Source organism: Leptinotarsa decemlineata, unplaced genomic scaffold (assembly GCF_025532065.1).
Source record: "Leptinotarsa decemlineata unplaced genomic scaffold, Ldec_3_MD MMD2_tig00026336_RagTag_RagTag, whole genome shotgun sequence".
Lineage (NCBI taxonomy): Eukaryota > Metazoa > Arthropoda > Insecta > Coleoptera > Chrysomelidae > Leptinotarsa > Leptinotarsa decemlineata.
In genome coordinates, this window is record NW_027412692.1 from 8,570,885 (window position 1) to 8,595,364 (window position 24,480).

Genomic DNA, 24,480 nt, shown 5'->3' on the forward strand with positions numbered 1-24,480 from the left:
GATTGTAAGAAAGAATGATATTTTTCAAAAACAACAGATACGCGAGTGATGCTCTCTATGAAGAACCTGAGATTTTTGATATTAGACAAATACTCTTTTACCACATCGCTACAACTCAGTTCTTCAATAAGACCGAATTTATTAAATCTTCTCAAACCTACACTACGAGACAAAAACATTATTATTTAGTACCTTTCGCTTCGAAATCAATAGGCCCAAAATGCTATCAATAGTTAGCACCAAAAGTATTTAATCTCCTTCCTGAAACACTGCAAAACGAAACGTCAGCATTCAGATTCAAAAAAGATTTAAAACTATTTGTAAAACAATCGTCATTATATACGGTCAATAATTGAAAATTGAAAGTAAATTTAGATATTCATAATGGTATCTTAAGTGCACTTAGTATTTGTATATCGGTATATTCGATTATTTTGAAATCCTAAAAGTTCATATTTTTTATTTCGATATTTATTATTCAACATTTTACATGTTCACACTTTTATATATATATATATATATATATATATATATATATATATATATATATATATATATATATATATATAAGAACACATTTGAAAGTCTTTTACATTACTAACACTTAGAAAGTTCAGAACCAATTGTATTATTTATATGCAGTATCTATAATTCGTAATTATATTACCTGCCATTAATTTAATGTGTATAAGCATACATAATATAATTATATTTATTTTGCTCTCACAATAATTGTATACTATTGTATTTGTATTTTATTGTTAGTTATTTTAGAATAGTATTCTCGAATATTTTGTTTGTATACTCATGGTATACACTGTGTCCGTAAAGTATGGAACAAATTCATTTTTAGCTAAACAGGTCATTTTAGGAAATAATCCTGAAACACGTCGATTTTTGATGTTAATTTACCGTAATTTAAAATAATGATCTAATATACAGGGTGAATTACGTTCGAGTAATGACGTCACCGTCATTTTTTTTAAATGGAACACCCCCGTTTTGTTTCAATTTTCGGATTACTCTAGCTGAGCTGATTCCAAAAATGTATCACATGTTGATTCCAATTGGTACAGGGTGGACAAAAATACAATAGTTGTGTGTGTGCTAATAAAGTAACGCGTAACATTCTTTATTAGGTAAATTAACAATATTATCAAAAATACTTATTGTCTAGCGGAAATTTGTTTAAATGTAACACCCCGTAGTTTGCTACATGTTTAGAGTAATAAAAATGAGCTGTTTCCAAACATGTTTGGTACTTGTGGTCTAGCAGTCAGAATATGAAAGAAATTATTTCTTAGCTACATTTAGTGTAAAACAAAGAATTGAAATACTTATGATGATTGGGTATGGAGACAGATCGCGAACTCAGATGGAAGTGTGAAATTTGTTTAATGATAAATATCCAGAAAGACCTATAACGCGTTCAACAGTCAGTAAGCTGGAAACGAAATTTCGAGAAACTGGTACGGTTGCAAATGTACGCAAATCAGGTCGTCCCCCTGCAAATGCTGATACAGCATTAGATGTTTTACTGAGTTTTGAAGAAGAAGCGCATACTTCTGTTCGTAAAGTTAGTCGCGAAATCGGTGTTGGCAAAACAACGGTACACAAACTATTGAAGCTTGAAAAATGGCATTCTTATAAAATCAAACTTGTGCAAGAATTAAACGAAGATGATCCCGATAGACGACTCCAATTTTGTGAAGAAATGATGGATAAATGTCACCGAGACCCTCTCTTGATACAAAACATTATTTTTTCTGATGAGTTCACTTTCACGTTAAATGGTGAGGTTAACCGTCAAAATTGTAGATACTGGGCAAAAGAAAACCCCCACTGGATGCGTGAGCATCATACACAATACCCTCAAAAGGTAAATGTATGGGCTGGAATTGTACGAAATCGAATCATTGGACCCTACTTTATCGAAGGTAATTTAAACGGGGCAAAGTACCTTGAGTTTTTAAGGGGGTATCTCGTACCTACTTTACGTAATTTATTTCCCAGCAGACGTAATCCTGGAGGCTTTGATGAAAGTTTATGGTTTCAACAGGATGGTGCACCTCCACATTATGCTGTAGATGTTAGAAGGTACGTAGATGAAATTTTTCCGAAAAGGTGGATTGGTAGACGTGGACCCACTGAATGGCCAGCGAAGTCACCAGATTTAAATCCTTTGGATTATTTTCTGTGGGGCCATCTGAAGAATGTTATTTATAAAACGAAACCAGCAAATATTGAAGATGTACAAGTGAAAATTCGAACAGAAATAAACAATATCACGCAAGAAACCATACACAAGGTTCAACAAGAATTTGTACACCGTTTGGGTTACTGTCAAATACAGCAAGGGCTGCAGTTCGAACATTTAATATAAGTCATGTATTCCAGCATATTCTGTCCGCTAGACAATAAGTATTTTTGATAATATTGTTAATTTACCTAATAAAGAATGTTACGCGTTACTTTATTAGCACACACACACAACTACTGTATTTTTGTCCACCCTGTACCAATTGGAATCATCATGTGATACATTTTTGGAATCAGCTCAGCTAGAGTAATCCGAAAATTGAGACAAAATGGGGGTGTTCCATTTGAAAAAAATGACGGTGACGTCATTATTCGAACGTAATTCACCCTGTATATTAGATCATTATTTTAAAATACGGTAAATTAACATCAAAAATCGACGTGTTTCAGGATTATTTCTTAAAATGACCTGTTTAGCTAAAAATGAATTTGTTCCATACTTTACGGACACAGTGTATAAGCCCACACACAAGCAGTATCTACTGCTGCATTCGTTTAATTATACTCTGTAATTATTATTCTTGTGTGAATAAATATTATTATATTATTATTATTATTCAAGAAACAAGTTTCGTTAGTTTTCAGGTCATCACATTTCTACAACCAACACTTATATTAACAACTTTCGAAATGCAAATAATAGTCCAGTGATACCTTATTGGAAAGGACTTCCAATTCTATATTCAATCCTGTAACATCTTTGACAATGCATTGATAAACAATGTAAAATATTTTTTAAAAATCCAAATTTTTTCGAATCCAAACTCGAAGATAAATTTGTAACACAATTTATATGTTGAAAATGTTCAAACTGAACATTGTTGAATGATATTGATGAAAATAACATGAATTCATCACCTAGTTACTGATTCTGAAATGATGACTGCATAGTTTTTTATTGATTGAAAATATCTGTTTTTCCGTTAACTAACTAACGAGGTCTTACCTTTTAACGTGTGATCCCTAATAAGGGTTGGACGATAGCAAATGAAAATAGATTGCCCGGCCTCGCGGCTTGAACTACCGTATCACACAGCTGAACTTATATTATTTCGTTTGTTATCATTTGTTATACAAAAAATTGTGTATGAATTTCAAGAGCGGACTGAAATAATGCGTTGGTACTACGAACCTTGAAAATTCTGCAAGGAGTACTGCTCGTGTTTTCAAATATATATAGCGTCACACAGATGTAGTAACACATGGATTTATTTTAGTAATAGATGAAATCGAAATGTCATTCCGCAGTAACTTTTTTCCTGCGAAATTAGTGAAAAACAGCCAAATTTTTTTGTCATGTACTTAGAGTACATGTAAAATTTGATATTCTTTTCGAAAATCCTCAATGAGCCACTTTTTTTAATTCAGAAAAATGACACGAACAAAAGTATCTCAGTTTTCCGTTCTTCACCTTTACTTCAAATTTGAACTGTCAGCTCGATTTTTTCTAATTTTTTCAATGTTTCCGCTCTACCAATCCGAACGAAACATAATTCAAAGTCTATTATGCTGATGAAAACGAGACTTTGATATCACATCTTGCCCAGAATGTATCTACATTGACCTCTTTTCAGACTTCTCGAAAAAAAATCAACTTTGACAAAAATTTACTGCGAGATCAAATTTTGAATGAACATGTTAATACAAAAACTACCAGTGCATCTAAAGATTTCAGTTGTTCGACGTTTTCGTGTTACACCGCCAGGTGGTTCCACTTATGTCTCTCTTGCGTTTAAGTAATGATTTTGATGAAGTACTCGTTTCGGATTTTCAAAGTTTGTCTTCAATCTAGGACTGCTTGCTTGATAAGGACGATACCCAACATGTTGAAACAGCATGCAGGTGGCTCTCAAATTGAAATCGAATTGAAGATAAGCAGAATAGTACTATTTTTATTAATTAGCATGCTTTTATTAGCTTCACCTGTACCTATGTATGTATGTTTGCTTGTTCGTAAGTCTCAAGCTCGGGATCTGTATTTGACAGAATTGATTTATTCGCGGGCAGATGGCGCTATACGTAGCCTCTTTGATATAATTCGAACTCACTTTACATGTATTTCTTCATTTGAAAAAAGTATTTTTTTGTATTAACACACGCTCCTGCTGCCTTATTTGATAGCAAAACGTCGACCTCTGAGAATAATCAACCGATGAACACCCGGTGAAGCAACTTCACTTATTCCACCTTCCGTGACTTTGAAACCATTTTCAAGGAGCTATGACTACACTGACGTCTTAATTTGCCTACACGCTGTAAGGGTTTTGTGACTTGACACCTGGGTCTCAATCTGCCTACTCCCTAGGTCTCGTCGTTGGTTTCTGTAAGGATTTCAATATGTATGCTCCCAAGCGTCAACTGTGTTACATTCTACGATTAGAGGTAGATAGATGTATTTTGCTGTATTTTACATGTTGAACGAAGGTGATTTCGACAGAAGAGTTTGATTTTGTGAGGTCCTCTAAGAACGTCAACCGTAATGCAACTTTATTGTATATTACATGTTTCATGGACAAATGAATATTTTATCCGAACCAGCCAGAAAATCGTCAAGATTTCTGATACTGGAGTGATCCAGATTTCAAATGACATGATGCCAAATTCTCAGATGATATCTCCAAAATCTGAATATCTGAACCGGAATTTTGGGTACACATATTAGAGGAATATTCTCTTTGGAAGCGAACCTTAATGGTTTCGTCATAAAACGGAGAAATATTGGCTGAAGAAATGCGGAAAACTGTCAATCTTTCACTGAAAAATCTATCAGTTAGACGCTCCTAAAGTTCTGGAAGATATTTTCACTCCTATGTTGGGATGTGTGATGAATTACAATTGTTTATCACTCTGTGTATTTTCATGTAATTGTTATTTAAGGAAGAACGGTTGTGGATTCAGTTAGCTCATCTAGTGTTATTCTGGCTGGTACAATAATTTCAATAATCAAGTTTAATGAAAGTATCTTAGTTCTACTGCGAAAATTTTTCTACTATTTAAGTGTAATCTATAATCTACTCACCGATTTTCCGAAGTATTCTCCTAGAGTCACCATAACTATACCATTCATTGATATTCCAATCAAACCATAAAAAATCATAAAAACTCTGGTGAACATCGTTGTAGGTGCTAAATTACCATATCCTGGAATTGAAAAGAAATCAGTTTGGTCTGTAGATATAAAAACAGGGCGGATTATAGTAGCTGTATGCCAAGTTCCAAAACGAAGTGAGATAAACAAATTAAAATCACTCGTTAAAATCTGTATGTGGGATTAACTTTGGATAATAGCACTCAAAGGATTGAAAATCTCAGATTATACAATAATCTGAATCAAATTTGATAGAGTGGAAATCCTGAGATGCTGTGATGTCATTTGTTTCTTTGATTTTTTTTTTTTGTTTTATGTACATAATTGCCACTGAGTAGTAATACAAAAAACTGATCTATTCGTTTTTCTTCCTATATATCAATGCATGTTTCTACTGAAATATCTAATCCACCTGGGAATTTTGATTACAATCTAATCGAATGTTCAAACTTCATAACACATTACATAAAATCCCACTTGAATGAAGAAAAATTAGTTCAATTCAACTTTCGCAAGAATCTTGATGAATACCAGTTCGAATAAAATTCATAGCAAGTTTGTACGATATTTATAATATTGAATCATTCTGTGCTGATTGCTCGTAATATTGAAGTCTAAATAAACTTCAATATTTGTTAACTTCAGTGAAGATTGGCAGGTATAACCGTTTTTCTGCTCATTATAGTATATATCGGACACAAAAAAACCAATTATGATGAAGTGAACAAAGAATAACTTGATAAAAACCCAATAACATAAGCTAAACCAACCGTTCTTCTCAAAAACTATTCATAGACAAAGTATAGTAGGTTAGATTAGTTAGCTTAGGTCCAAAGTGAGTGGGTCTGTTCAACCCTCCACCGCAACCCGCAGGAGTTCATTATGGCTCATACCTATTCACAGTCGACCAAATAAACCCAGCTTCTTAACGAAGCCGATTAGTTTTTATGATGAGTTGTCTTTCAGGTCAGATGGTAAGAGTACGGATCTGCCGAATTCTAAAAACATGATTTGGTCCCCAGCGGGGCAGGCACAAAGAATATGCTCTGCTGTTTCATCGTTAGTAGTTGAATAGTCAAGGTGCAAGATTCCCACCTTGATACCCGCGACAACCTTCCCATATAAGTGATTTTTGCACGTCAGCTACACCTGACGATGCCTTAGATTCAACAGTACTGGACTGCCAATGGAATCGCCACTGCCAATGGAATCGCCACTTTCACCTGTTATAGCCAATTTATATATGGAGTGGTTTGAACCTTTGGCCATTGAAGAAGCCCCGAGTGTGGTTGACATACGAAGACGACACCTTCATAATATGGAACCATGGGAATGCAGAACTAGACACTTTCCTGAAGCACATCAACAACGTAAAGCCTTCCATCACTTTCACAATGGAGAAGGAAATCCACAACGAATTGCCTTTCTTAGACGTATTGGTGAAGAGGACCGACACTAAATGGGAAACATCTGTATATCGAAAACCCACTCACACAGGACAGTATCTGAACCAGAAATCTAACCAACATCAATCGACTAAGAGAGGAATCATCAAGTCTCTACTGGACCGTGCTATTGGGCTCTGTAATACAAAAGAAGGTCTCGAAAAGGAACTAGGCATCATCAAAAATGCCCTTCAATGGAATGGTCACTCCAAAGTGATGGTAGAACAGGCCTTAGCTAGAATACAGCAAGAACTACACAAGGAAGAGAAGCCGTCACAACCAGTACTTGTACTTCCCTACATCAGAGGATTATCGTAAAGGATAAGACGGATTGGGTCCAAGTATAACATCAGGACCCGCTTCAGATCTTGGAACACTATCCGTTGCAGCCTCACGAAAACCAGGCTAGCAAACGCGGACTGCGATTCCAAAAATTGCATTTACAACCGTACAAGGCTTTTTTGCCTCTGGTTTTGGTGAATCATCACTTGAGCGCAAACGTTTGCTAACCTGCTCATGTTGGGTTTGTTCTTCCACCTGAGACAGATTCTGCGTACGCCGCTCAAGAATTTGGTGCAAGCCGGTTTCATAAGGTACCCCGCTCTTGAGGAGATGACTCGTTTCTTGGCTGCACCACCAAACCTTTTTTTAGATTCAGTTATTGGATCAGGAGTTGGGGAGTTGAGAAGCTCTCGCTCCTAATCTAAATTTACAGGGAGGTCAGTTGGAGTCGTAAGATCGACATCCATCTCCTCAGTTGACTCAAAGTCAGAAAGGTTTTTTAAGTTTACAAGGAATAGTATTCAACAAATTATCTCTGAAAATTATTCAGCTTTGATATCATTTTTACAGTTCAACCTGCTACTTATAACTTACCTATGGTACTAACAACAGTTATGACAAAAAACAATGAATGATAAAAGTCCCATTTATAGTTCGGTGGATCTTCACTCATGTTGTGGTGGACAGGTTTTCCGCAATATTTGGACAACCTATTGAATATGTAAAGTACGCTCTTGTTGTCCCCCTTGTAGTGCTTTCTGAGCATTTCTGAAACAAAAATATAATTAGGTAACGTATATACGAAAGATGTGATAAAACAACTTGACGAATTAGTTTGTAAAATTAGTTTGTAAAAGAGGCATGTTAAAGAAATATATGATATTCCGAAACATTTTACCTGATGATAAATTTCATCAGGATATTTAGCAGCACGCGTACAGGGAACGCGTACCTAGTGAACATGAGTTCCCACCCGCTCACGGACATAGAGGAATCTTTGTTGAGGAAAGGTCTAAACTTCGCCATCGCACTAACATCTGTGCCCACTTTGAAAATAATAACTGCAGTAGAATACACCAGTTCCCTTAATGATCGGATCGAGGCAGAAGAATTCAGATGGAAAATCAGAGAACAGCAATGGAAAACGAAGAGCCCTGAACGGGCCACATAGAGACAACACCATCAAGATCTTACCTGCAGATAAGGGAAACGCTACTGTTTTGATGGATACTGATCTTTACGAACAGAAGATCGAAGAGGTGCTTCAGAAAAAAAAATACACAAAGATCGTAAGATCAATTGAAAGGAAGTTGTACCAGACTTTGAAAAAATACCAAGTCTATTTTACGGAAAAAAAGAGATCATCGCTAACACCGCACCACAGTAAGCCCCCTCACTTGTATGGACTACCCAAAAACCACAAAAAGGGTGTTCCGCTCAGACCGATCATTAGCTCCAGAGATTCAGCCACTCAGAACTTGTCCAGATTTTTACTACCAATAATTAAGCCACTGCAAGGTAAAACAACATCTTTTGAGAAGAATTCAAGACATTTCATTGAACTACTAGGGGAAATCGAAGTAAAGAGCAGGATCAACTGATCAGTTTCTACGTAGAAAGCCTCTACACCAACGTTCCTGTCGAAGAAGCACTTCAAATCATACAGAAGAAGCTATCCGAAGATGGAGACCTGAAAGATACAACGAACTTACCGATACAAGTAATCATGGAATTACTAGGATGCTGTGTACGAAACTGCTACTTCCAACTGAAGGACGAATTCTTTACGCAAGATGAGGGACTGCCAATGGGATCGCCACTTTCACTTGTTATAGCCAACTTACATATGGAGTGGTTTGAAACCTTGGCCATTAAAGAAGCCCTGAGTGTGGTTGAGATACGTAGACGACACCTTCATAATATGGAACCATGGGAATGCAGAACTAGACACTTTCCTGAAGCACATCAATAACGTAAGTCCTTCCATCACTTTCACAATGGAGAAGGAAGTCCACAACAAATTGCCTTTCTTAAACGTATTGGTGAAGAGGACCGACAGTGAATGGGAAACATCTGTATATCGAAAAGCCACTCACACAGGACAGTATCTGAACCAGAAATCTAACCAGCATCAATCGACTAAGAGAGAAATCATCAACACTCTACTGGACCGTGCTTTTGGGCTCTGTAATACAAAGAAAGGTCTCGAAAAGGAACTAGGCATCATCAAAAATGACCTTCAACGGAATGGTTACTTCAAAGTGATGCAAGAACTCCACAAGGAAGAGAAGCCGCCACAACCAGTACTTCTCTACATCAAAGGAGTATCGGAAAGGATAAGACGGATTGGGTCCAAGTATAACATCAGGACCCGCTTCAGATCTGGAAACACTATCCGTAGCAGCCTCACGAAAACCAGGCCAGCAAACGCGGACTGCGATTCCAAGAATCGCATTTACCGGATACCCTGCGAGTGCGGAGAATCATACATCGGTGAAACTCCATTGAAAGTTCGCATTGCTGAGCACAAAAAACACACACAGCGAGGAGAAACCAGCAAATCCAGAATAGCAGAGCATGTTTGGACTCATCAACACACATCAAGTGGGCTCAAGCTGAAATCATCCACAAAGAGGAACACTGGTTTAGGAGAAAATTCAAAGAAGCCGCATATATGTTGTCCAACAACGCATTTAGTCAAGCTAGCGTAGAGATATGTAACATATGGAAACCTCTAATCAAGCGAAAAACGACCAACTCCAACCAATCCCGCCAAAACCAATGAAGCGTTAAGAGGGAAGAGGGAATAGGTGAAAGCACTCGAATGACCTATAAATAGTCAGATCTCGGAGAAATAAGTCCAGTTATCACCGATTGTGGGTACTAACAATCGGAACGTTGTGACATAACTTGGTTTGAAATCTTTTAATTTTTATTTCCTCATTTTTTGGTTAATAATATTTTAATTTTTTTAATTTTTTCAGCTTTTATTAATATTTCAATTTTTATTGCTTGTATGTTATTTCTTTGTAATTTCAGTTTTTTGTTTGATAAAATTGTTATTTTTGGTTAATCTTTTTGATTTTTCAGGGTTATCAAATCAATTTATATTATATTAGACAATGTAAGTCCGAACTGATGAAATACCCTTCACCTATACTCGAAGAATACACCGTTTCAGTCATCTCTTCTTGTGTATAAATCATTCATGATAAACAAATTTAGTTTCCAAGCAACAAGCAATTTAGTTTTTGATGATGTTCTAATGACATGGACAACTTGATTTGTTGCAAAATGGTGAAACATGTTCTGGTGTAGGAGAATTGTTTTCAATAGATTCACTTTACGATAATTCTCATTATCGAACTTATCTGAATCTTGTAATAATTTGTAGTGGATGAGATAAATCTAAAAAAGCTGATTTTCGAAGAACGATTCGACAGAAAATTTCTAGAGAATTTTAAACAAAATGATAAACAACAGCAATTCGAGGAGACATGCTGAAGAGGATGAAAGGATACAGAGTGAGATACCTTCGCTATTCATGTAAAAAAAAATTCACCTCAAAAAAATTTTGAGTGAACTTAAACGAAAGAAAAATCACGCACAGCGTTGCTTTTTGTTCTCCCATATGTTTTAAGAAGTATTTATATTCCAACTTCAGTTAAGGATATATATGTTTCTAGGATATGATACAAAAATAGTTAAATAACTGTTTGAATTCATATTTGGTCTGTCTGCCTTCTGATGCCCGATACTCCGTTAGATTAATGGCAATTCAACCATAAAAATATATTTTAATGACCTGTTAATTACCAGTAAACAGAATCGAAAGAGATGTTACTGAGAACGATTAAGAAAAGGATATCGTGACTAAACATTAACTTGAGAAACGTATGCATTTCTTGTTTCCGTTGATTTTCTATAATTTCAGGGAAATAAATATATCTGTGCAAGAAAGTCTCATACAGGACAAATGTTCATAATCTTAATTCGAGGAGAAAGAATCTTATTGATTTTCCAATGCATAAGAAAAAATTCAAATCCTCCTTCTCTCATCAGATTACTATAACTGCCTCTTACTGGATATTCCCAATTTTGCATTGTCTATGAATTCCTTAAAAAAAACAAAAAAAATTTGTACACTAACCAGTGATATAACCTAATGAATGAAATGCATCTTCATAGTTTATATTTGTTTAACCACTAGTATATTATAAGCAGGGCCGCAGTGATAAGAAATACCAGCAACCCCACCAGCAAAATTTTCCAAACAATAAACAATTTTTTATTATTATATATTATTAAATGACAATCAATTGAAAATTTATGAGAGATATGCAAAAGTTTCATCTCTGTTTTCTCAAATAACATTTCGAATATCCTCCTGCAAAAAAATGGCACCATACACAATATTTCTTTTATATATGTAATTGCTATTGACTGAATTGAGTGAAGTTTAGAAAATAGTCAATGTTTTGTCAAAAGATAATGCTCAATTTGAGTTATATTTGTGTTCATTTGTTATGCATCTATGTATCCCATATCTCTATTATGGCTATTGGCAAGCCGAGAAACGAATCAGCATTGTTTATAGGTAAATGTGTACAGAGTGGGCCAAATTGGACACTTTTGAAGGAAAACTTCTGTTTTCAAACTAGATTGATGAAAACTAATCGCTGGGTCAAATTTCATGATAAACTCAATGGTGAAAGCCACATATCGATATCTATCAACGTTTCTGAGTTACCTACTTCATGTTTTTCGAAAATGTGCATTTTCAAAAAGTTGCTGTAACTTTTTTCCTCTAACAAATGTCTTGTTGCTATAAAAACATTTCCAAAGCACTTTCTTACGTAGAATTCATAGTATAAAAAACGTATTTTTTCAAATGGGATATTGATAGTTATTTAATGAGACACCCTGTATATTCCTGCATATTTCAATAGAGCTTAAAATTTCCTTTCCAAAAATATATCTAGAATTGGTCTGACTGGAAAAAAAGAAATATTATTAGCATATATTATGGACAACTTTTACAGCCAAAAAAACAAATGGCCTACTGTAGGTTTGGAAACTGTCAAATTTCAAGGAACCACCTCCGAGTCAAGTCCAAGCTTAATTTTTTTATGTTGTCTTGAATCAACACGTTTATAAGGATAGTGATTTTGATCTAGCGATTGTTTTATTTGTAATTACTGACAATTGCCTCAATAATCTTTTTTTCTACAGAAACAATTAATATAATAATCGACTTACAGATAAGAAACAAATTATCAGTAAAAAATCGTAATGATAATCTCTGATACTCATGAAGATAACACCTCGAACACACTTGTTGTTTTCCTTGATCAGCATAAAGCAATTTTTTGTGAGACTTTTCGTATTGAAACATTCGTTTTTGATGGATATCTTGCGCTTGAGCGCAAGAGAAACAAGTATTCAAACATACATGATACTCCGAAGTTCTTAGGAGCAGAAATCATAATCACCATCAGCTACGAAAAGTAGAATTCAACATCCATTTGTAACGAATGACCCGTAACATAACATTAACCACCAACATGTTACGTTACGGCTGGTGGAGACTGGGTATGTTACTGATGTGATTCTGAATTAAAGATAATATGAAAATTAATAACACTATCCATGAAATACGAATTTGTGGTTCAGCCTAGTACCACTGAGGAGACCTTCGACATGTTGAAACAGCGGTGTCTGGTCTTGAATTACGAATGCGTTGTTTTTGACCTCCAGTGTTCACTGGATGTTTTACAGTGAAAGGTCCAGTGAAAGACAATGGACGATTCTCATTCGGCGATAGATATCTTTATGGCTTTTATGTTACAATTATATTTACAGACCATTTCCTAAAATGAATTGTTATTCGTGTGAAAACAATTTTCCCGGTTTTGTGTGGTCTGCAGGTTTCAAGCTATGACGTTTTATATTCTATATAGAAGCAGATTCAAATACCAGCAATCGTTGGTACTGCGTTAGGGACAACAACTCGAGCACCAATTCGGGCACTGCGACCGTTACCACATCGCCTTTGATACTGTATTCCGCAGTAGTAGACGAAACGTCAGGCATAAAAATCTTTAGACCACGGCCAAAAACCCGGAAAAAGCTTTCACACGGTTATCTCCGGTAGTGAAAGTTTACATTCTTTGAATTGTTATTTATTTTTATACCTTGACTATCAATACTCATAATAATGAAGTTATTTGGATTGTTTACATGTGAACGAACAAAAAGTTTTCGCGAAAAATAACAAAGTAAGACGATATAGAATTTGACAGAATTTCACCATCAGAAGTTTGAACAAAATACAAATTTAAAAAAAATTGGAGTGTCATATCTCAATTTAGCGGATTAGCGACAGTTGTCCTTCACTATATTCATTTCGAACTCGGTTTGTTTTGTTTTTCAACAGGTATTCCACATTCACAGGATATTCAAAATGATAATTCGCTAAGGTATTACGCTATCTATTCACAAACATTCCTGAAATGAATATTTAATAAATTTAAAAAAGTGAAAAAATAATACTTTACTACTATTTCCTGTATTTTTGAAAAGCATGGTTTCTTGCAGTTTTCCTTATGGAATCTGAGTAATATTAAATTGAAGTGGTAAATTTTCAAGAAAAGGAATACTTTTTGGGAAAGAAAGTGTTTGGTATTCTGCTTCTCCATCTTGATGCCTCAACATCTTGAGCGATCATCTTCGATGCTATGGCATGTCTGATCATTTTTGTGTATGGCTCTTCAGCTTCCTGAAAGAACGTTTCCTGCAAGTGGCCGTTGATGGATATCTCTCGAATACTTTCACCATCAACGCTGGTGTTCCTCAGGGATCCATATTGTATCCAATCCTCTTTTCATTGTATATCAACGACTTATTGGAAAAAACCAATAATCCAATATATTGCTCTGCTGACGACAGCGCACTTGTTGGTTTCCAGGATAACGGCTACGGAGACACATCTTCACCGACAGCAGGAGGATGCATATCCTAATGACTATCTAGAAGTGATTTCGAATTGGGCTGAAAGTAACCAGATTCAATTCAATGCCACAAAAAACACAGACATCGGTTTTCTTCAAGAAGATAAATGTCTTCGAACCGGATATAATAATGTAGGGTCAGACAACTCCGCTTTGTGTTTCGATAACTTGGGGGTTAAAATGGGCACCAATATGGCTTGGCACAATCATGTCGCTGGAATTGCAAAGGCAGTTTTGAAAATTGCAATAGTTTGGAACACAGTTCCGAACCAGAAAACTGTACACACATCTGCAACTTTTGATGCTTTATAAAGCTCAGATCAGACCTTCTTTGGAGTATTCTTCTCATGTATGGAGCTCCGCCCCAAACATACCCTATCCAGAAAAGAGCCATCCGCCTGATTGAAGACGCGAATATCACGTGCCACCTTGATAGTCTGGAACATCGAAGAAAGGATGGAGATTTGTCTCTCTTTTATAGATACTTCCAAGGGAAGTGTTCAAGTGACTTGGCACATTTGATTCCACCAAAAGCGATACATATCAGAAATACACGACGGACTGTGGCTGTTCCCCGTTTCAAGGTTCAACTCAGTACATCTCGAATTTCACTGTTTAAGAACTGTTTCATCTGGAGAACTGCGTTTATGTGGAATAAACTTCTTGAGAACGTTTTTCCAATGGGTTTAATCTCCACTGATTCAAATCCAATGTGAATCGCTACTTTCACACAGGCACCGCTCTGAGAGTGCCTTAAAGATTTTTCTGTAGTGCTTGTGTTTTTTTCTTGAAAAAAAGTAGGAGGCCAAAAACATTCTTTCCCAAAACTGAGTAATATTCTCTATGGACAATACAGGATGATTCATAACATTGTGAAGGAATTTCAATTAGACCAAAAATAAAATACTCAATATCAAAATGTTGAAGAAACACCAATTTCTAAATCGTCGACGTTTCGAAACTTTATTGTTTCATCTTCAGGACTCTGAAGTATAAGAACAAGACATACATATTAAAATGGAAATTTACAAAGCAGTTCTGTTAGAAACAAAATAAATTATGTAATGTAACAATCGTTAAAAATAATAAACGTTTCGAAAATTTTACAAAAAAAACAACGTTGATGAGTACTTACATTTAGGGCGACTTTCCGAGTTGAAGGGTGAAGTGAATAATTTCGACATGAAAAATAAATACGTACACAGGTTCCTGAAAGACGTTGGCACAGACACGAAGGGATTAACAATCTGAACTGTCTGTGAATCGTTCTTTATAATTCAAAAAAGGCCCATGAAAGAAATGAGAATTGTATTTGGAAAAAGCAGTCAGTTAATGATTCCAAAGTTAGTTATTGTTTGATTTTTTCCTATTAGATTGAAATATGAGGTGTGTAAGTTTTCAATATCCGACCTTTTGTTAACGGATTTTGTTCCATGTTTTGTTATTTCAATCATTTCGTTCAGGAGTCTTTTTTTTAGTATCGTTTGTTGTCCTATAATACTGACTGACTCAAAATCGAAAGTATGAAGGGACGATTTGCAATGTTCTGCAAGGCTAGTAGGATTCTTCATTGTTTTAGTGGGTTGTGTATATTTTTACAATCCCTGCTATGTTCAGTAATTCTTTGTTCGAGATACCTGCCTGTTTGCCCGATATATATTTTCTCACATTCAGTACATGGTATTTTATAGACAATATTGGATTTCAGGTCTTTTGGTGTTTTTGGTTTTATTCTCGTGAATAATTGTATTTTCAGATTTCATACTAATTTTAAAATTTTTATTTTCTAGAGTCTTGCATAGTTGTGGTGTCAGACCTGCTACATACGGTAATTTGAAATATTTAATGTTCAACGGTGTTTTTTCTGTTTATTTGTTCTGTCTGAGTATACTAATTTTTCAATTAAAGATTAATGATAGCAATTCTTAAGTAACATAGTTTTTATTAGTTTCTATTAGTTTCAGGTTTTGGTTTTTAAAATTCGCATGTGCTAAATATGTAGCCCTGTATTTGAGATTGTTGATGATGTTTAGTTTTTGTGTCATTGGGTGGATAAAGTGGTAGTTTATAAATCTTTCAGAGTATGTTGGTTTATGGTACCAATCAGTTATAATTTTGTTGTTAGATTTTATCAGCAAAACATCCAGAAAACCAATTCTATTATTCTTTTCTTCTTCAACGGTGAACTGAAGTTTGAGATGATAACTATTGAATGATTGTTATATTACATAATTTATTTTGTTTCTAACAGAACTGCTTTGTAAATTTCCATTTTAATATGTATGTCTTGTTCTTATACTTCAGAGTCCTGAAGATGAAACAACAAAGTTCCGAAGTGTCGACAATTCAGAAATTGGTTTTCTTCAACATTTTGACTTAATTTCCGCCAACTTGACAATCAAAATCATATTCAGAGGTTGCCATCCTATTCAAATATACTAATTTTTACTCAATACTCAAATACTTGTATGAGATTTTTTTCTGGATAGTTTTCTTTCCGCAGTTTCTCAAGTATCAGCGATTTGCAATCATCTCAGATGTCAAAGGGCGTTACCTCTCCTGCTTCATCATGAGTAACAAAGTGAAACGTAGCAATTTTCGGCGTCTAAATAAATTTCACATTGTTGAAGGTTATTAACCAGAAGATGATTATGAATACTAACAATAAAAATGAAGCTGTTAAAGTTCACTAACAAACTTTTTTTTAGAGTCACTACCCCAGTCTCCCCCATGTGTTGTGATAACTAGAGCTCTACGCCTCATTCACGCTGATAACGTCTGCCTCAGCAGTAGACAAAAAATCAGCCATAAACACCAGCAGACTACGGCAAACAAATCCGGAGAATAGAAAGAAATCTCACTATACGGAAATAATTCAAAAAATTTGTATAAGACGATTATACATATTGATGGTATTAACAAATAATTGTGACGAAGAAACTAGTTTTTTACCTATCACTACATTTAAACAATGGAATTCGGAACCTCCTACATTTAACAAAGAATTGTCAACCACTTTTAAACAAAAGATTTCGAAACGAATGTTTTTCATTTCATTACAATAATTGTTTAACCTTAAATTTTTTTCGTTGGGGAATGACTTGAAATTATTCAATGATTTTGTCATTTGAACTCACCGTACAATTTACCAAGAAATTTTCACGACATGTGTACTCATAGTTCAAAAATCATTTTATACTCTAGTCTAGAAACAATATAACATGGACTGAAAAGTCTCGGGCCTAACACATAGATGGCGCTAGCATTCACCGCGTTTTCAGTTAGTACTAACCTTCAAAAGAGAACTATTGAAACTTCATGATATTCTACTCATATGTTTGTAAGTTACTGTGCTAAGAGTGACATAACTTCATTATTTTCAAAACAATGGGTCAAAAACAATATGCTGCTACATCACATTCTCAAACAAAATAAAATGTTTGTAAAACTTTCAATTCGTGAGTTCTTAATTTTTTGTTGAAGATCTGAAATCGTATTCATCATGGAAACTTATACATTTACAGAGAAACAAAAGAACAATTAATTCAAACTCAAAGTTGTGTAGAGGAATCGGTTCCAAATAAACCTGACACTCTGAAAAGAACGGTCAGTACGGAGTCAACATTTCTTGATGTTCCATATACATCAACCTATAAAGTAAGAACAAAATCCGATTTTTCATTAGGTTTTGCTGATTTATCATTTACGGAAGTAGATTTTAATTCGGATTTGGATAGTGATAGTACTCAAGAACAAGACGATTCTGATAAGATGTCTGCTGGAAATGGGTAAAAGGTAAAACATTTTGTTTTTACATGGATCATTCTCTAATCGATATTTCAATTTTGTCGTCGACCCATTTTCATTCAAAAATACTATTTTGATCCCTGAAATAGTGCGTCAACTACTTCTAAAAGGACCTTGCCAACCTGGGTTATCAGATGACTTCCAAAACTTTCTAGTTTTCAATTACAGAAAATTTTACGTTTCTTGGTACAAACCTAAAAAAACGACTTTTGGACAGCGCAGCGTACGTGAATGGTTAGTTTTCTCTCCAAGAGGTAATAAAATGTTTTGTTATGTATGCTGGCTTTTTGATAGTGCACATTGTTCATTATTGAAATATTTTTTCATTAGAGTTTTGTGATATTATTTCTTTTCCTAATGGGAAATACAGTATTACTTCAAATACCTGTGCTTTTTTACTGAATCTTGGCGACTAGTTACAGTGTGCCACCCGCCCTTAAGTTTTACAATCGCCACTGGAAATATGGATTCATCACTGCACTTCGAAATCAAATGCTCGTCATCTGAGTGGTGATCAGCTAGTGAACCTCGTCCAAAGCGCACAGCAATTATTGGAGTGTTTAAAGTCCGAAATTGCAGAGAAACGACAGCAAATGGCAAAGAAAAAATTGCTGTTCATCAAGACTACGCACCGGTTCACAAGTCAATCTAAACAATGGCAAAACCACATGAATTGAACTTCGAATTGCTCCCACATCCACCGTATTCGCCAGATTTGGCTCCCAGCGACTATTGGCTGTTCGCAGTTCTCAAAAAATGTTCATCGGTAAAAATATCGCTCGAATGGAGGGGTTATTACCAAAAGTGAGGCATATGATGGAATCGATCGATACTTGATGAAAATCCATAACTAACGTATTCTAAAAACACTTTATTGCGTGATTCTCACTAGACAGTTTTACAAAAACGTAACACTTGTTTCGCCATACAATGGCTTCCTCGGGCATGTCTTAATAATTAAGATTAAGACACGCCCGAGGAAGCCATTGTATGGCGAAACACGTGAAAGTGTTTTTAGAATACGTTACAAAAGTAATATTGAAATGTTAGAGCAGTGCTGGAGTGGTCGTGTGGCTCTTGATGGATATTACGTTGACGAATGAAGACAATTTTGAACAAAAAAAAACCGATATCTTCCATAGACCCGGGAATTTTCAGCCCATGTTAGCTACTAACTATTTTTCACTCAGATTGTTACCTATAGACTAGAATCAACTACCTGAAAATATTGGATATGTAGTTGAATATTAGAAAAAATGTACATGAATTATTAAAGAAGTATTGATTGATTAACTGATTGATTGATATCACTTTATTTCCAACAGACATTCAGCCAATTACAGGAAATGTACAAAGGTGTTGATGAAAATATATGCAAAACAGTATAATTAGTTAAAAAAAAAGATTGTTACAACTGAAAGAAAAATAAATAGAAATAGAAATATATCACAAGAAGCGAAAAGAAAAAGTGATCACAGTTAAAAGGTTCTAGTGAGAATACATTTTAAAATAAAACCTTGAGAACTGTGGTTAATATCGCACATATCACATATTGAATTATAGTTGTTACAAAGTATTGACACTGGTGCTTTCAAACTGTTATTTGTTCTGACAAGATCACAGTAAAATGTCGTTTGATATCTGGAATTAAGGCGTGGGGTGCGGAAGTTGATCATTTGTGAAATAGTGGCACACGAGATCTTATTGTTTAACAGTTTGTGAAGAAAGGAGATTGTGACAAAAAGTCATCGTGTATTCAGAGATATTACATTAAATTGATTCAGAAGGATAGAATAGTCGGTTCCCCTCTGTGGATATCTTCCTGTGACCTTGAAAGACAGATATCTTTAAAAATTTTTTTTGAACAGCATCAATATGATGTATGTGGCAATTGTAAATTGGATACCATATTAACACGCCGAATTCTAGTTTAGACCTCACTAGGCATTAAACAGTGTTATAATCGTATTAATATTGTTGATGTATAATTACCTCTTGAGAACAAATTCATCAATGATGTAAGAATGTAATTTTACATTCTGAGAACGAATTCTATTATCTTTTATGCGTGCTTTGAAATGTTTTTCAGACGTATCCCGTCATCTTGTAAATTTGAAGAAAAATGTGAATTTGGAACACAACCACGTACAGGAACTAGTGTTAAAAACATCTTCTAAGGCCAATTGCCGACGCATTTCTTGTTATTGGAAAATCTGGTGACGTTTATCGACACCAGTTAGCGATGATAAAAGAATAATTCAACAAGTTTATTGCATTTCTTCAAATAACATCAATATTCAAGAAATGAAATCCTCATTATAATAGCGATGACATCCCAGTGACTAACAAAAGCTAAGTGTTTTCTATCACGTTTCAGTCATCGGGAAGTGAATAATTATGAGAAGCTCGAACTTTTTTCAGAGACTTTCCAGAATACGTTGATTTCGTACTGAGTCATTAAAAGAATTCAGAAAAGTATGAGAAGCTTTGCATATAATTATAGTTTTGTATCTGTAGAGTAGGGAGGGTGAGTATAGGCCCACAACACTTAGGCCACATGTGACCCACTTCCAAGGAGTTGTCCTCCTGGGTCATCGTCCATCCTGTCCTTCCCAGGAAGGTGGACAAGTCACTGGGAGACATCTCCTTTATATCGGCAGGTGTAGGCCAAGACTCGCCGAACACACACTCTCTTATTGAAGATAACTGCGGGCACTCGCATAGGACATGCCTGACAGTCTCATCTTCCTCTTCACACATTCTGCATAGAGGTGTGTAAACTAGTCCCATATTATGGAGGTGTTTTCTTAGTTGACAGTGGCCAGTCAGAAGTCCTACTGTTGAGCGTAGATAGATGATTAATGTTAATGCAATAAATGTATAGGTACTACTCTGTTCAAAAATAAGGTAAATTCACATTTTTCTCAAAAACTATTTATTTATACATGTATTTCTCTCTGTCTCTTCAAAGTGGTCCTCCTCAGATGTACACTTGTGCCAGCGTTTTTCCAATCCTCGAAGTAGTTCTAATATGCACTTGTTGGTATGTCCTTTAGCTCTCTCAGCAATTTTGTTTTAATGTCCTCAATCATCGTGAAACGCCGTTTTTTATAGTTCTCTTCAAACTCTGGAGCAAGAAAAAGTCTCAGGGGCCCAAATCTGGTGAATACAATGGCTGAGACATGTTTTCGGTCTTGTTTTTTTTGCCAAAAAATTACGAACAAGCGATGACGATAATGCAGGTGCATTATCACGATGCAAAAGTCGTGAATTGTTTTTCCACAGTACCGGATGTTTTTTTCGTATTGCTTCCCGCAAGCGGCGCATAACTTCAAGATAATATTCCTTATTGACCGTGCACGGATCGTCGTTGACGTCATTCAACAATTCCGTCATAAGACGTTTTTTTGGTCAAAATTTAGTAATTTTGGAACGAACTCCGTTGTCACACGCTCCGTGCCCAAAATTTTTAAAAAATTGCATGACATGAGCCAACTGATAAGGATTCAACAATTCTCCATAATAATTTTCTTCACTTCCACAACATTTTCATCGGTTGTTGATATGCGTCGTTATTCACATCTTCTTGACCTTCTGTGAAAAGCTTGTAACACTTGTGAACATTTTGCTGACTCAGAGTACAATCAACGTATGCCACTGGCAACATTCCAAATGCTTTTGAATACTCAATTTCATTTTTTACACAAAACTTGATGCACATTCTTTGATGATTTTTTTTCGATAGCAGAAAATCGACGAATTCGCCAAACACCGCAAACTCTTATGCATCTCGCCAACAAACTAAACAGCTGATAAACAGCTAAAACTATGACTATATATTCGAGATGACTGTACAATAAAAAAATCGCTAATCGAATGTACGTAGCCTGCGAAAATTAAACATTGACCTATTTGAGAGTGATAACAATTAAATATCTTTTAAAGATTTCCCATCTCATATATAGGGTGATTTTTTAAGAGGTATAGGATTTGATTTTCAAAACAACACAAAAATTTTTTAAAAATTGGAATCGATAGAACGATCAATATAATTTAATGTTTGCGCAAAGTCCAATTTTGGCACACTCTTTCTAACATATTCATCGGTATTTCACGTATAATTGCTTCAATATTGGCGTCCAGAGCGTCAGTCGTTGCTGGTTTATCCCTGTAGACATGAGCCTTTACATGAATCTACAAGAAATAATCCAAAGGTGTTAAATCACATGATGTAGGCGGCCAATTGGCGGGCCCCAAACGTGAGATAAACTGTTCACCGAAGGCGGCTCTTAACTGGGCCTTTGTTTCGCGTGCCGTGTGGCATGTGTCACTGTCTTGTTGAAACCACATGTCAGGCATGTCCAATTCTTCCATTTTGGACAACAAAAAGTCAAGAAGTACGACCCAATGATGCCACTGACCCATAATCCACACCAAACAGTGACTTTCTTGGGATGCATCGGTAGCTCTTGCTCTTTACTCCAGATGCGGCAATTTTGCTTGTTAACATATCCATTCAACCAGAAATGAGCCTCGTCGCTGAACACAATTTTTTGATAAAAATTCCTCCAGCTTTGCCAGCACCCATTCGCCAAATGTTAGACGTTGTGGCAGGTCGGGTGGCTTCAATTCTTGCACCAGCTGTATCTTATAAGGTTTTACATCCAAATCCTTTCGTAAAATTTTCCACGTAGTGGAGTAACAGAGGCCCAATCGCTGCGACCGGCGGCGAATCGACATTTCACGGTCATCATGAACACTGGCGGATACAGCTGCAATATATTCTTCAGTCCTCACTCTACGTATGATATGGTGGTTTAATGTCCAATAATGTAAACTGGGTTCGAAATTTAGTCACAAGCTTCCGAATAGCTCCCTCAGTAAGCCGACGAAGCTGCCCATGAATTGGAAGAAGTGCACGATGCACTTTCTTCACCGAGCATGAATTTTGATAATAAAATTCATAATTTGCGAGCGTTGTTCATTCGTAAGTCGATTCATGGTTAAATTATAGACCAAACTGAACAAGTTTGACAATGACACAAAACACGATTTACGCGTGATCTGTGAAAAACAGTGTTGCCAAAAAAATACCAGCAAAAACATCTGTCATAATTTCTTGTATAAATGAACCAAGAATGCATACTTCAGTGAAAAATGGTGTTTTCATCACAAAAATATTAGTTAAGGTATTGATTTGCCAAATTTAGAATTATTCAGATGTTTTACTAGATACTTTCTAGATACTCGCATATTTTTTTCTCATATCATAACTTTTCATTGAGACTTTGGATGATTCTGAGTGCTTTTCAACTTTTCTTATTGCCTTCTGAACCTTACCACAATCGAGGGTTCATTCTGCCTCTCAGCAGCTCATAAACGAAGGCAATTAATTTTGTTTTCAGAATTATCCATATCATTGTCATTAAAAAATTATAATGTTACAGAGATTTGTTTCTGAAAATCAATGACTTCTCTGCCATTTTCTAATTTCTTATAGTGCAGATACGGTAATGAACCTTGAAGAAAACTTTGTTCGGTGATGAAACACCTGCAAAATCATTTTTTGACCATATTTTTGTTTTGGATTAGTTCAAATTCAATTTGAATTATGTACGTTAAGATTTATATATTTCGTGTTTCGTTTTATATAATATTTTCGTTGTTTATCGCATCATTCATTTATATTTTGATATAATTTGACTTTTTATGTATTATAGCTATTTTTATAGCTATAGCTGTCTGGAAGTACTGCTTTGGTTCATTAAAACCTGTTGTAGTTTTTGGTTCGTCAGTTTGTTCAGTATAGCATGCACATTCCGTTGACCCCTTAATAGATAATTTGTTATTATAATCTACGCAGTAGAAAAGAGAATAATTTCGTCATCTATCGATATTCAAGTGTAACAAAATCATATACGTCAGTTTAGGATGAGATTTTTCCTATCTAGTCTATTGAGAAAAATATTGTTCAATTAGCGAAATAGTTATCTAGAATCTAGACCATTAACATGAAAATTCACTTCACTTCGAGTTGTGTCTCAAGTTTGTTTGACTACAATCAAAGCACATGATTCAGAACAATGATCGCTTCATTGAGTAACTTATTTGTTTGCAATGTATGAGCCAATAACAAGGAGTACATGCAACAAACAATTTACATCGCTCATGTTTTCTTCAGATCAGAAGTTTCATCAGATTGATTATCAATTCTCTCCGCTACATAAATCATACTGATTATTTCGTGTTACAGAATTTTTGAAAAGAACAATGAAACAGTTTTTTTTTTTGGTATATGAAGAATATGAACGAAAGTCATTTTTTTGTATAGGAAAATCAGTTTTTTATTCAAAAAACACTTCAATGCCAGATTTCCACACGTGTCGCGGTTTATAAAGATGTTCCTTCTAGGAACAACTCATTGAACTGGAGAATAATAAATACAAGTTTTATCTGAGATATCATTCAACCTACTTCTAAGATCTATCCTAATTATCAATTTACCCACTGCGAAGTGAATTCAATAAAG

At 35.1% G+C, this 24,480-nt stretch overlaps 1 protein-coding gene across 5 annotated transcripts in view; it reads right to left on the reverse strand.

Moving 5' to 3' along the window:
* Positions 1–24,480, reverse strand: part of Ork1 (Open rectifier K[+] channel 1) — a 75,721-nt gene that overhangs the window by 12,898 nt on the left and 38,343 nt on the right. For 4 of the 5 annotated variants that reach the window (XM_074183210.1, XM_074183209.1, XM_074183208.1 and 1 more), the window contains 2 exons: positions 7,729–7,902; positions 5,339–5,460 (listed from right to left, as the gene is read on the reverse strand). In XM_074183210.1, coding sequence (XP_074039311.1) covers positions 5,339–5,460; positions 7,729–7,900 — 294 coding nt within the window. In that variant the 5' untranslated portion in view covers positions 7,901–7,902. Of the gene's footprint in view, positions 1–5,338; positions 5,461–7,728; positions 7,903–15,279; positions 15,428–24,480 lie in introns of those variants that run through there. The other variant, XM_023157162.2, reaches the window with a different exon arrangement.